Here is a 14757-nt window from a genome sequence, read left to right on the forward strand (position 1 = left end):
TCTCTCCATTCACCTACCATTCCCTCCCGTAATCTACTCCTTCTCTGTTTCTGTCCTGAAAGGAACAGGTTTCCCATGGGTGTCAACAAAACATGACATATCAACTTGAAGTAGGACTAAGCTCCTCCCTTTGTATTAAGGCTGGATAAGGCAACCCAGCATGAGGAACAGGTTTTCAAAGGCCAGCCAAAGTGTTAGTGACATGGCCTGATCCCTCTGTTTGGAGTCCCTCAAGTAGACTGTAGTGGTACCTGTTTCACCTATGACCTTGAGGTACCAGCCACTAGAGTGTGGCCTCTGGGATAGTTTAAGACCTGAGGGGTATGTATGCCTCACTCTCTTCTCTCCCTCCTGGGTGTGGATGGTGTGGACTGACTCAGGCAGCAGAAGCAGCGTGAGATTGGCCATTAGCCTTCCAGGACTCTGTGGCAATTTTGTCTTATCTTGTTTAGTGAGTTGTTCTCCCCAATTTATATCCTAATAAACTCCCTAATACTCCTTAAGCAGGCTCCCTTGGATTTCTCGCTATAGCTACAGTAGACCAAGCCACACAACTGTTACATATATGTAGAGGTCCTAGGTTGGTCCCATGCAGGCTCTCTAGCTGTTGGTTCAGACTCTGTGAGCTCCTATGAGCCCAAAATAGTTGTTTCTATGGGTTCCCTTGTGATGACCTTGACCCCATGGCCCTTATAATCCTTCTTCCCTCTCTTCAACAGGATTCCCCAAGCCTGGCCCAGTGCTTGGCTGTGGATCTCTGCATCTGTTTCCATTAGTCACTGAATGAAGGCTCTATGATGACAATTGGGGTAGTCACCAATCTGATTATAGGAGAAGGCCAGTTCAGGCTACCTATCCACTATTGTTAGGAGTCTTAGCTGTGGTCATCCTTGTAGATTAGTGGGGCAGGTGGAGATGGTAATATGAGGGATCAGGCTAGAGGGTGGATGGAGAGGGAGAGTATTGAAAAAGATGTCTTGATATGGGTGGTATTTAGGAGTCAGGTAGAAACCTGGTGCAAGGAAAACTGCCACTTTTTATTTTTAAGTGAGACAACAACAACAAAATTCAGAAGATAAAAAGTTTAAATGATGCTTTATATTTCAGGAGCAGATCAGATGGAAGAAGGCTTAGCAGTTGCCTGGTTGGGAAACTTTGCACTTCACGATGTTGAGACAAATGTCAACCTTCTTAGAGTCATGGTCTAGGCAGCTGATCAAATTATAAAAAGCCAAAATGCGAGCCTCTTCATCGTCTGACTGCAAGGATGCCAGTCCAGACCAGGTAGGGTAGTTCTCATTTTCTCCAATGTGAATCTGATCACCAAAGCATAGTCAACTATTAATTATGTTTAAGTATTTTTGGTGCATATCCCATCTAAGTGCTGAATGAAGATTTGTAAAAAGTTAGAATTGTCAAAATCAGCTAAATGTATAGATTTTCATCAATGCTGGACAAGGTAAATGCAAAGATTTGGTGCTTGCATTTTTTTGTCTGATCAATAATATTCTTACAGAAGTTTAGGGATGGACAATCAATAAATTACTTGATTTTAAACATGGATTTGAGGAAAGGACAATAAAAGAATAAATGTCCATTATGTCATTTAAGGAATGGTCCACGTCCTCAACAGTCCCTGACTTGTCTGTTATTTCTTAATAGGTCCTGGTATTGAAATACTGTCCTTTTTTATTTTTGTTGAAAAATAGATGCTTTCTCACATAATGTATCTTATTTTCAGCCAAATCAATTCTTTGTATAATTTGTTTATCACTAAACTAAAATGCAACAATGTTTATACTTGATGGTTTAAGATGCAAACAGTCCAAGGGCAGTGATACTCAGAATACCTGCTCAAGTACTTAAGTGTCTGTCTTGTGAACCAAAAATGCTACTGTCCAACTTAAAATATGGAGCATGTATTTTTTTTCTGAGAGCCATGGTATGGGAGGTTCTGAATAAAATTCACCACAGAAGGTTGGAATTACAAGCATTCACTTAATAGTGTGCCTTTTAGATATTTGTATGGCAAAATATTTGTTTTTATTTTAATTTTTAAATCTTATTATTATTTTTTATTTTTTGCAAATCAAAATGCATCAAAACTCAGTTATCCTTGCCCTTGTCACCTCATTTATGATAAGAAAAGTAAAGAGAAGCATAAGGGGATGGCTCACCATGTTGATAAGGCTTTTAATCCCCTCCAGCAGTCCAGAGTCCTTTTCCTTGATGAGTTTGGCTTTGGAGATGACACCAGCAGGCACATCTTTCAAGGTGGCTATTTCTTTCTCTAGGTGTTGCAGAGGATTTTTCCAGGCACCCAAAAGGATGTCTGCCGATTTCAGTAAGACTTCATACTAAGTAACCACATTTGAATAATTACATTAGAATAATCAAAATAAAATAGAGTTAGATACAGACAGTTTATCTTCGAATGACTAAGAGGAAACTTCCCCTTGGCCATTCAAATATGTATTTAAAACAATCTTTTGTAGATGACACCAACTGTAGAAGTGTGAAATGGCATTGTGATCTAGAATTTTAGAGTAAATTACACTCAGAAATGCCAATAGAGTGCTTCATGAAGTTTTTGGAGAAGAGATGACTCTCATGAACTATGATCTCATTCTTCACTTTGATTTTTGTCACTTTCCTTCATTATTTCAGTATGATTTTAATAGTAGTTATAAAGATACAGAATGCTTTTGTCATTAAGCAGAACACAGAGGACACATTCTAGTTGTGGAGATGTATAAGGCTGTATGATAATATTTAATCTAAATCATATTGTGATGATTTATGTTGGAAGTCAGAAGTGAGAGACAATAAAAATAATGAGTTAGAGGAGCCATGAGTATAGACTTGTAATAACACAGTGGGATGGCTGTACATTGCTGAACATTGCACAGTATATATTGTGCTCCTTTCTTTAGCTTTTAGGCATGACACAGGTGAGGATAATTAGGAATAAGCACAGGATAAGAAACAGAAATTGAAACAGAAGATACTTAGAAGCCAAGAAGAAATGGTGAATAGTTTGTGATACAAAGAGCTGTAAACACAGGGTCCATTACTAACATATGATAAATACAACTAACTATATTGGCATTGTCTAGGCCTGAATCAATACGTTTTTATCCTTGAATGTCAATGACAGTTTAAAAACTCCAACAGAATAATATGAAGAATCTCATTGGTGGTTAGTGGAAAGGGGTCCCCTACATGTACAATTTATACATATATGAAAATATTGCTTGGCAGATTTCATCCATAATTCATCAACTGTACAGTGTATTTTTCCTTTTCTTGAATATTCTGTCTCCATTTTCCTGGAGATATGATTATCATGCCTATTACAACACTTTTTAATAACTTATAGTATGATAAATCCAGTGTACTGTTTCAAAAGTTCTGTTGAAAAATACATGGAGTGAGGACTCACATTTGTGTTCACGGCTTGTTCCTTGTTTTCTGGAATGGAGAGGGAAGAAGTGTGGCAGCTGGTGAGGGCTGTGTCTTTGAGCCCATGGACTTCAGCATAGTGCTTTTTCTGAAATTGGTGGAATATTCAGTTGAAAGTGGAAATTATGAAAGGAATAAATGAACAGAAAATTAATGCATTTAAAGTAAGCACTAAAAATTTAAACTAATATATTAAATAAACAAGCTTTGAGAACTATTTTAATTAAAATACAATTACATGTTTTCCACTTCCTTTTCTTCTCTCCAACCCCTTCCATGTCCTCTCTCTCTTTAACTCTTCCTATCATCCCACTCTTACTCTCTCTTAATTCTTGGCATATTTTTATTGATGATTATTATCGTCATTGTTGCATCTACACATACACACACACACACACACACACACACACACACACACACACACACACACTGACACACTCAATGAGTCTGTTTAGTGTTACTTGTGTATATATTATTGCAGGGATGATTATTTGGTATTGTATAGCCAATTAGGGGCTCATCATGAAGACCTAACCAATTGCCCTGCATATGGCAGACCTCCTTGTTAGTAAATCAAATATTTTTAAATTCATTAAAATTAGTTCATAGCATTTAGGAATAGGAAGTACAATTATTAATTTTCTTGCACTCCCTGACTTTGCCCCAGTGTCTTTAAGTCTATTTAATTCTTACAGGTCTCGGAAACACAGTTTCCTTTATTACAAGTCTGTAGTGTCCAGTGGAAGGGGAGGGGCTGCAATGTTAGGATCAAGTAGGGAGGGGAAGCGGAGAAGGGGAGAGGAAGGGAATATGGGAAGAGACAGCTAAAATTAAAGGCCATTTGAGAGTAGCATGAAAACCTATACAGTATAACCTTCCTAAAATATATACATATATGAAGGTGATCTAAATGAAAACTCCAAATAATGGGGTGGGGAGCATAGCCGCAACTAGCCACTTCTTGTCACCAAATGAAGGTTCTAGTACCAGTATTGGGTTACATCTAATTGAGTTGTAGGCCAAAGGGGTTAGAAACTACCAAACAACCCAGGCTATATTTTTGCCAAGACTATAATTTGCTCTCCACAAACTGATGGCAAGGCCCCGTTGCTGAAGACAACACCTATAGAATCCACTGAACATGGAGAAGTTGAGCTGGTGACTTCACAGACCTTTACCCCTGTGTGCTAATATCTTTGGAACAGGAAGGTACTCTGTATACTATCCAAAGAGAAACGTAAAGACCAGCTCAGCCACAAACCCTTGGATCCACAATGGCGTCCTGCCTACAAGATATCCTATAGCGACAGCAGTACAAACCTTGTGGAAGTAACCAACCAATACCTGATTTGACTTAAGACCCACTCCACAAGAAGTCACACCCATACCTGACACTGCCTGGGTGACCAAGAATCTGATACTGGATAGTCCAGGGACCTAAAGTAAAACTAAATGCTGCTTTCTAAAAACAAAAACAAACAAAAAACCCAAAGAAAATGCAAAAATAAAATGACTCCTAATGACATTCTATACTCATAGATCAATGTCTCATTCAGCCATCATCAGAGAAGCTTCCTCCTGTAGAAGAACAAATACAGAAACCCACAGCCAGACACTATGCAGAGAGTAAGAGACCTTGAATCACTCAGCCCTAAATGGGATATTACCATCAAATCCCTTTACTCAAAGGCCAGGAACCCTGAAGAAGAGGAGATAGAAAGAATCTAAGAGCCAAAGAAGAAGGAAGACACCAAGAACCAAGGCCATTTAAATCAACACAATTTACACACATAAGAACTCACAGAGACTGAGGCAGGGTACACAAGGCCTGCACAGGTCTGCATCAGGTCCTTTATGAATATATTTTTGCTTCCATTTTCATGTTTTTATGGGATTCCTGAGTTAATGAACAAGTAGGTCTTTGTTTCTTGTGCCTTCTCTTGAGCTCTTTTCTTTCATTTTTTTTGTTTAGTCCAATTCTGATGTGTGAGTTTTTTTTTTTTTTAAATTTTATTACTGTCCCTAAGGAGCCTCTTCTTTTTTAATGAGAGACACAAAGGGAGTGAATCCCAAGTGGAGGACATGGGGAGGGTCTAAGAGGAAGAGAGGGAGAGGAAACTGTAATTAGTGTGTATTATGTGAGAAAAATTACCTATTTTCATTAGAAGGTAAAACAAACAAACAAATAAATAATAAAGGAGTGACAAATAGCCCACTAGATAAAGGAAAAGAGAAACACCATTTCCTCTGTTATGTTTTGCATATCTTTATGTCATAATAGTGAATTAAAACAAAAGTTAAATAATAGAATAACATTAAAATAATAGTGTTTCAGTTAATAGTCTACATTTTGTGCAACTGCCCTCTTATTGGCTTCACAGTTCAGTAGCCACTGTATTCTTATCCTTTGGGAAGGAATGCCTGCTTGAGATTTAGATCATGGTGTGTTTTGCTTTAGGCTATGCTGTATCACAATCATTGTGATAGAGGCTTGATTTGTTAAGAAGTCAGAAGTTAGCGGGTTACTTACAAATTCAGTGAGCATTCCTGAAATTTCTTGACTGATTTCATGAGACAAACTGCCTGCCAGATCAAACATGTCCTTCAGTGACACAAAGCAACGACCATTCCTCATTGCACACATGGGTACCGATGCCACATCCTCCCACAGGAGCAGGTTGGACACCAGTAGTAGGAGCAGTGTCCCTGTTAAAGAAGAAGAGGGGCCACTCTGAGATATATTCCCACCGGGTTATTAAAAGTCATCTTGTCAATGGAAGCCTTTTATGGTCAAAGTGGTCTTCTACGAAGGAACTGTTTTTAACACTGTAGGAGGAATAGACAGTTTCTAATAGGAGGAAAACTAATCTAAGCAATCATATTTTCTCAGATTGCTGTTTCAAATCCTGAATGTCCTTTTTACACTTTTTGAAATTACACCCAAGAGTATTCTGCATTCTAAAAACATTTGAAGCTTTATTTAAGTCAAGGCAAGGTGTTCAAGACCTTCTGTTTAGACCATTTCTCTTCAGACCCTTTAATGTCTAGTGAATTGCAGATGACTTTCTGCAATAAGAGATAAGTCATGAATTTGGTAGCATTTAAAAATGTATTTATTTTATTTTATGTATAGCAGTGTTTTGCTTACACATTCATATGTGTCCATACATGCTGGACAAAGGCATCAGATCTCTGAGAATTAGAGTTACATATAGTTGTGAGCAGCCATGGGATGTTGAGAACCAAACACTAGTCTTGTTCAACAGCAGCAATGGCTCTTAACTCCTGAGCCAGGCCCTAAATTTGTCTAATATTGGTATGGCACACCAGTGTAACAAGGTAGCTCTATGGATTAGCTTTATTTTCAAGCTAGATGGGAACAAACATACAATTGCTTACTAATACTGACAATGCAGAGTTATGCCACAATCTGAAATAAATAATTCTGCACCAAAATGTAATATTTCCTCCTTTGTCAATATTTCCCTACTTTGTATAACACACAGTTTTAACATTTTTAATAATGACCAAGGTTGATGTCATCATCAACTTACTTTTTTTTTAAATTTTATAATTTGATTTAATTTTACATATCAGCCACAGATTCCCCTGTCCTCCCTCCTCCCCCTTCCCCTTCCCTCCCCCCAAGCCCACCCCTCATCTCCTCCAGGGCAAGGGCTCCCCTGGGTTTCAGCTCAACCTGGTGAATTCAGTCCAGGCAGGTCCAATTCCCTCCTCCCAGGCTGAGCAAAGTGTCCCTACATAGGCCCCAGGTTTCAAACATCCAGCTCATGCACTAAAGACAGGTCCCGGTCCCACTGCCTGGGTTTGAACTATGGGCATATCAATATTTTTTTTTTTACTTAGGAAAAATTTCCACTCATTCTACATATCAACCACGGATCCCCCTCCCACCCCTCCTCCCGCTCGCCCACCCCAGCTTTCCCTCCCTAACACACCCTTGATCCCCTCCTCCAAAAGGATAAGGGCTCCCATGGGGAGTCAGCAAAGCCTGCTACATTGAGTTGAGGCAGGACCAAGCACCCCACCTGCTGCATCAAGGCTGAGCAAAGCATCCCACCATAGGTAATGGGCTTCAGAAAGCCAGCTCATGCACCAGGTATAGATCCTGATCACATTGCCAGGGGCCCCTCAAACAGACCAAGCTACACAACTGTATCCTGTTTGCAGAAGGCTTAAGGAAATTGCCAGGAATCCACAAGGATAACCCCAGCTTAGACTCCTAGCAATAGTGGAGAGGGTGCCTGAACTGGCCTACCCTGGTAATCAGATTGATGAATACCCTAACTGTCATCATAGAGCCTTCATCAAGTAACTGATGGAAGCAGATGCAGAGATCTAGAGCCATGCATCAGGCCGAGCTCCGGGAGTCCAGTCGAAGAGAGGGAAGAGGGATTATATGAGCAAGGGGGCAGGGTCATGATCATGATGGGGAAACCTACAGAGACAACTGAACTCATTTAGACCAGCAGCTGTGAAACCTGCATGGGACTGGACATATTAATATTTAGCAGTTTCAATATGATGAATCAACATGTCTTTATTACAAAGAAAATTCTATTACTTTTAGTGACATTAGTCTGAAAAAAACTACTGATAAAAAAATCTTTGATAAATGGATATGTGCAACTGGAAATTAGGGAATTGGTAAATTTTATTAGTGGAAAAAAATCTAAACTGTAATACTCAAAATAAATAAAAGTATGAAAATATTCCATAGTATGCAAGATAACTAGGCACCTTTTAAAGGAAAAGCAAAAATATTACAGAGAGAGAGAGAGAGAAAGAGAGAGAGAGAGAGAGAGAGAGAGAGAGAGAGAGAGAGAGAGAGAGAGAGAGAGAGAATAAATCCATCATCTATAGGATTTAAAAAATCTAACAGGAGCTAATAATTTTGTTTTGCCACTTCATAAAATCCAATTTATTCTTGTTGGGAATCCATCTCCCTTGTAAATAAGAGGAAATGCAAGCAATTGTACCTCATTATCTGATCTTCAAGAATTTTTATATGTTTGATGTTCACTTCACATTCCCCATCTCGTCCTAGATCCACATACCACGCAACTTTCTCGTTCACACAATTTTGTGTTGTTAGAAAAACAACAACAGCCAGTTGTGGTGGCGCACGCCGGTAGAATTTGCTGAAGGAGGCAGAGGCAGGAGGATCACGAGTTCGAGGCCAGTCTGGGCTACACATTATTTAAAAAAAAGAAAAAAAAAGAAAAACAACAACAACAAAAATCATTTAAGACCAATTGGTGCTACCCTAATATTCTTTGATGTACAGTCTTCTACTAGAGCCTGATTAAATTATGAGGGGCTACACATTAAAAACTATCTTTTTCCCTCCCGACAATTGCCAATAGCTTCAGGGGTAAAGGATTGTGTGTCCAATCCCCATTTCTGTTCTGGTATTTGGTCTTGTATAAACTTGTGCAGGTTTTATGCATGCTGAAAAAGTGTTTTCCTTGAATGAAATTTTTAATGTGGTATAAATGCATATTTGTTATCCTCATTTATTTGTCTCCAGGATAAAATATGAATACATCATTCCAGTCAAGTAACTCATAGCAGAGACACAGGAATTAGTGTATGTTACTTTTTCCTTCTGTAATTGTTATAAATTCTGCCTATACGCTCTTGTGGTTTCATTACAATTGAAAGATCTCAAATTCTGAAATTTTGACTTTGTGAAATTGATAGTTCTTCCATGTTCTCAAAATTTATTTGTCATTCAGAGTTATGTAGACATACAACTTCCTACCACTAGACACCAATAACATGCCTCTTTTCTATTAGTTCCACTATGACAATGAAAAATGTCTCTAGTATTGCTGTATATATTCTGGGAAGGAAGGCTCCCCTCCAGGGACCACTGGTCTAAGAGTTGCCGGATAGCTGCTATCTAGAGAAATGATTAGAAAGTACTTCTTAATTTTATCTGTTTTACTTCTCTGGGTCAGGTATTAACAACGGCAATTCACTTCATACACAGGGAAAATAACACCATAAAAAGTAAACTGTCCAAACCAGCTTTGTACAATAGTGCAGTGATTGAGGTCACCTGGAAGAAGTTTGGAGAAGAGCTACTTACAGGAACGTGGTTGAGTCAAAGACCGCCGCATCTCTGTGGAGTCCCACCACAGCTTGGCCGCTGACTCAGGAAAGCCGTTTCAACCAAAGTCCGGTCTCCAGTTAACTTTCCGCCTCCTATATAGTGCAGCACATCATCCCCAAGGCCACACACTGCTAGGGGGCAGGAAGAAGCAATGTCTGGAATCCAAGTTGAGGATACCATTACTCTCACCCATCTTTAGCTAATAGCCTCATTACAACAATGATTAAACAAGATATATAGGCATAGGCATTATTTACCTCATTTTTAGATCATGACTATGGTTCAAGTTATGTTGTAAATCACCAGAGCCATTTCTGATCCATGAAGAGTGACGCAAATTTCTTATTACATACATGGTCTCTCTAATAGTTCTTCTGGTTCTTATAAATTATAAACATAAGCGAAACCAATGGAAATGTATTTAAATAAAATCCAAACGTACTTGTTTGTTCTCATAATAGTTTTGCCACTCTTAGGTGAATCTATATATCTAGCTTGGGTTGGTAATGGCCTTCTTGGACTTAGCAGGTTCCTTAGTGACACTTCGCAGCATTAGCCAGCGTAGTACCACATGATACTATAAAATCCATCCATCACTGAGATCTTCTAGCTGTTTCAGTAAGATTTATTTATGTAAAGAAACCAGAACATGTGGCATTGCATTACTTAGTCTCTTATATCTAGTACTGTTTGCATCCAACTCACTGACAGTATTCTGTGTTATGTACATGTCCAATGGAGCCTCACTGTTGTACAGCTCATGGGAAACTAAGTAAATGAACCATGAACTATTTCAGTAATCTTGTGTTTTTAGCTAATACTTTTTTCCAACTATGCTAGATAACTGCTTTCAAATTGTTAATTGCCATCTTGCTTGTAGATGGCTTTCCAAATCTGTACAATACTAGATGTTATCTTTATATAGTGGAACCTTGCAGATAGTTATCAGAATCAATGAAGGCCCAGTTTTCTCTGCAGAAAATAAATGCACATTGGATTTAATTTGGTATTTTTCTGGAACATTAAATGAAAAAGCAAGCAAAGCTCCTATTAAAATGCTATGATAAATAATGAAAAAAAATCACACTATTTCACTTGTATCCTCCAAAGATCAAAGTTGTAGAAAACTAGGTACAGCCCACATTGCCTTATTTAGCTAAAAAGCAATATATCATCATTATTTTTTATATTCACCATTTAATTAAAAGGATTAAGAATAACCTATGAGACTATGATCCCAAACTGCTTTATTTTTCTGCCTACACAGTTTGGTAGCTATTGCTTCCTCTTCCTATGAAGAATTATAATTGTTTGAAGTTAGGATTATGATGCTTCTGCTTCAATTTATCATGCATCCCAGTGATTAATGTTGTGGCACCTAATATAGACTGGCAACGTAATATGAATAATTTAGGAGACAGACCTCTAGACATTGCTCTCAAAAAGATGCTTTATCTAGCTACTTCAGTGGCAAAGAATCACATGAATGTGGGCAGCAGCACTCTCTGGGCTATACTCCAGATGGAATGAGAAGGACAAGGGAATTTCAGCAACAGTATTGTATCCTGCAGCTCCTTGATCCTGGAAACAGTATGACCAGCTGTCTCACCTGCCTTGCTGTATTCAAAGTGTCCTTTTGCAATATGAACCACAATAAACTCTACGTCATCAAAGACATAAGTTGCTTTTTTTTAATAAGATTCATCATAACAAAGAAAAATGGAATTTTTACAAATGTCATTACCTATTATAACATTAGTACTCATCATCTTGAGGCAATTCCATAAGGTCATTGAGTAATCTTTGAGTAGTAAGCCCCCACTGTTTGTCCAGTACTGGGGTAAATTGGGAACAGGGTCCATTCCCTTACACAGAACTTGGTGACATCACCTTCCTTCTTATGTCTGACTGGCTCCAGGCTGACCCTGTGGCTACATCTTACTTATCAGCCATGCATGTCCGCTGAAAGGTCTCAGAGCTGGGAGAACAATGTTCATACCTAAAGTCTCTCATTTCCTATAATAACATAAGTTAAATTTGGTTTCATCTCCACAAATGATTCTCTTCAACATTGGCACACACCGTGCATCCAAACAGGTCAGATACATTTCCACATCATTTATCACAAGTTTTACACATTATGATATGTTTGGTAGCCATAATTACACATTCCTAGCTGAAGCTAAATCCAAGTCACTTTAGTGTTATTATATCTGTAGCTATGTTCTGCTGTTCACTATTTCTATAGAATTCCACAATTGTCATGAATTTATGCTCTATTAAATTCATCAAAACAGCAACAGTCAGTGCATTATTAGGAGATCAATACATCCATAATTTTATAGTGGGGGCATCTAGTCAGCAGTGCTTTGTGCCCATATATGCTAGCAATACTAAGCATCCTACAAGTGAAATGTGTGTATTGATTCCTACCACTGGCATCTCCTTTACCACAGCAGCAGGTTCACTGCTAACACCTGTATCTCGACTGCTCTTTCATGGAACTGTGCTCTTGGCATTTCAGTCTTCAGAAACACATAAGTGAGACATCTGCCCTGCCACCAGCCTGTCCCTAGAGACTTTGCTTTGAAGCCATCTCAAACTATCCAAATGCTTCTTTCTGGAGGCCCCTTTTCTTTACTCATACTGTCTCAATAGGCCTTTTCAAGCTCAATTTTCACTCCAGTCACTGTTACTCTGGTCCTCTTAAACTCTGGTTTGTAACTCAGCCAGGAGCAGAGACAGTCTGAAGAAACACAGGCGAGTCCTTCCTGCACCACTCATACCATGACATGCTTGTACTCATAAAGGTCGTTTGTCTTCCCAACAAATAGCAATTGAGAGCTGATGCCTACATTTGAGTCAATATACAACTGTGTACTTATAAAGGAATGAAATTTTGCCACAAAGAATTCTGCCAGGAATGGATTTATTCTAGAATTCTAGTTAAGAGCCATAAAATATAACACAGCTTCTTCTTTTCCTATGCTCTTAAAAACTACAATATAGAGTTTCAAAATGTACTCAAAGGTTTATCACATAATACATTTAAGACAGGACCTGATCCTCTGTTTAAACTTCATAATTTATCTCCTCTCATGACCTATGGCAAAGTTATATCACTTGACTCCAAATGCTTATTTTACTTTAATTGTGGAGATAGAGAGTAAAATAAAATCAGAACAAATAAATATAAAATTCTGTTACACAAAACAATATAGAAAGTGAGTTTTCTGTTAAGAAAAATGTGAATGTTCTTATCACATGACCAAACTAAATGCAACAATGAGCACCAAGAGCAGGGATCAGTAGACATTTTAGCTATATGGGTCCACTGCGGACTCTGTAACTCATAAAACTAAATAGCTAAAATGTTAATTGACAAGAAATAAAATAATAAGAATTTACATCTCAAACTCAGAAGTTCCCATTGTCTTCAATTTTTTAAATATATGGTTTATAGGTGACCAACATATGAGGGTAATTTAACTTGGAGAAAATACGTCAACAGTTAGAATTCCATCCATTTTAACCATTGGGAACAGTCAATCAAAATTATGTTTTGGGCCACATTAAGCCCCAACTTCTACTGAACACCCACATCCACAAGCAGGTTGGTTTATTACCCATATTTTCAAAATATTTGGGGAACAAACTGATAAAAGAAAATAGATTGATTGATTTTCGCTTGGAGAACATATTGAGTGAGAGAGAACAATTTACTTCATTTAATTATGCCTTCTTGCTTGTTGCAATTTAAAAATTTATCCAAAGTTGTGGATATGAGATACATCCTATACAGATGGGAATGTTGAAGACATTAAGTGGTACATTCCTAGGGACATTCTTCAATTGTCTCCATTCTGTAGTACACTACAGATATTGTGGAATATAAAACCTTTACAAATTGCAGGTGTGGAAGATGCTGTGGTTGTTTCATCAATTCATTGGAAACCTGAGAGTGGATGCTTTTAAACATGTTTAAATATGAATTGGGAGCTCATGATCTCCCAATTCCTCTGTACCTGTCAAAACTACAAATTTTGTAAATGTTCAGGTTAACACACTGATACATAAATGGTATAGCACATTGGAGTCTCTACATGGATTATCTCATTTATAGTCAGGGCTTCAGCATGAAATGACATTTACAGCAAGAGACACTTTGCTGGATCAAAGTGACAGAGACCATCATGTCAACTGAGTTTTTGAAGTGATGAAGCAGTCAAGTTGGATGAAAAGGAAAAAGGAGACAAGGTGATCACTCAGAGGAAATAGGGCAAAGACTATGCTGATCTCAAAGCAAAGTTTTAGAGACAATTAATAGAGTAGTCATTTGGAGGTTTACATGGAAACCTAATACAGTAAAACCATCCTAAAATATATACATATATGAAAGTTATCTAAATGAAATTTCTAAATAATGGGGGAGATGGAGCCCCAAATGGACACCCTTGTCACCAAATAAACTTTCCAGTACCAGGAATAGGTTACATCTAACCTAGTTGTTGGCTGAAGTGGTCCTGTGGGAGTCCCCATGCAAAGGCTCTTGGTGGCTCTCCACAAGCTTATGGTAAAACCTTATTGAAGACAACACCTACAAAACTCATTGAACACAGAGAAGTCTATCTGGTGCCTACATAGAACCTTTAGCCATGTGGACTAATGTTCACAGTACTGGGGGGTACTTTACTAGAGGAGAAAGGTAAACACCAACTTGGCTACAAACACTTTGGTCTACAATGGTGACCTACCTACAAGATATGCTGTTATAATGGTAGCACAAAGCCTGTGGGAGTAATCAACCAATGTCGGATTTGAGGTAAGGCACACTCCATGAGATGGAACCCATATCCAGTGCTGCTTGGATAGCCACAAACCTGAGACTACATAGACCAGGATCCTAGGGGAAAACCAAGTACTACTGCTGTGTTGAAACAAACATAGTAATGAAATTACTCCTAATGACATTCTGCTATACTCTTAGATCTATGTCTTGCTCAGCCATCACCAGAGACGTTATCTGCCATAGATGAGAAAAGATACAGAAATTCCCAGCAAGACATCCGTAGAGAGTGAGATACGTTGGGACATTCAGCCTTAAAAGGGCTGTCTCCATAAGTTCCCTCCCCTCAGGGCTCTGGAAACTGTGGAAG

The 14757-nt window shown here is 38.3% G+C and overlaps 1 protein-coding gene across 1 annotated transcript; it reads right to left on the minus strand.

Moving 5' to 3' along the window:
• Positions 1–1130: 1130 nt before the first annotated feature.
• On the minus strand, positions 1131–9608 carry LOC128102867 (prolactin-2C5-like). Its single transcript, XM_052726753.1, has 5 exons — positions 9578–9608; positions 5993–6168; positions 3443–3550; positions 2178–2357; positions 1131–1316 (listed from the first exon to the last, which is right to left on the minus strand). The coding sequence occupies exons 1-5, from the start codon at positions 9606–9608 to the stop codon at positions 1131–1133; spliced, it is 681 nt and encodes a 226-aa protein (XP_052582713.1).
• Between the last annotated feature and the right edge of the window lie 5149 nt (positions 9609–14757).

Source organism: Peromyscus californicus, unplaced genomic scaffold (assembly GCF_007827085.1).
Source record: "Peromyscus californicus insignis strain IS unplaced genomic scaffold, ASM782708v3 Scaffold_8__1_contigs__length_139910024, whole genome shotgun sequence".
Lineage (NCBI taxonomy): Eukaryota > Metazoa > Chordata > Mammalia > Rodentia > Cricetidae > Peromyscus > Peromyscus californicus.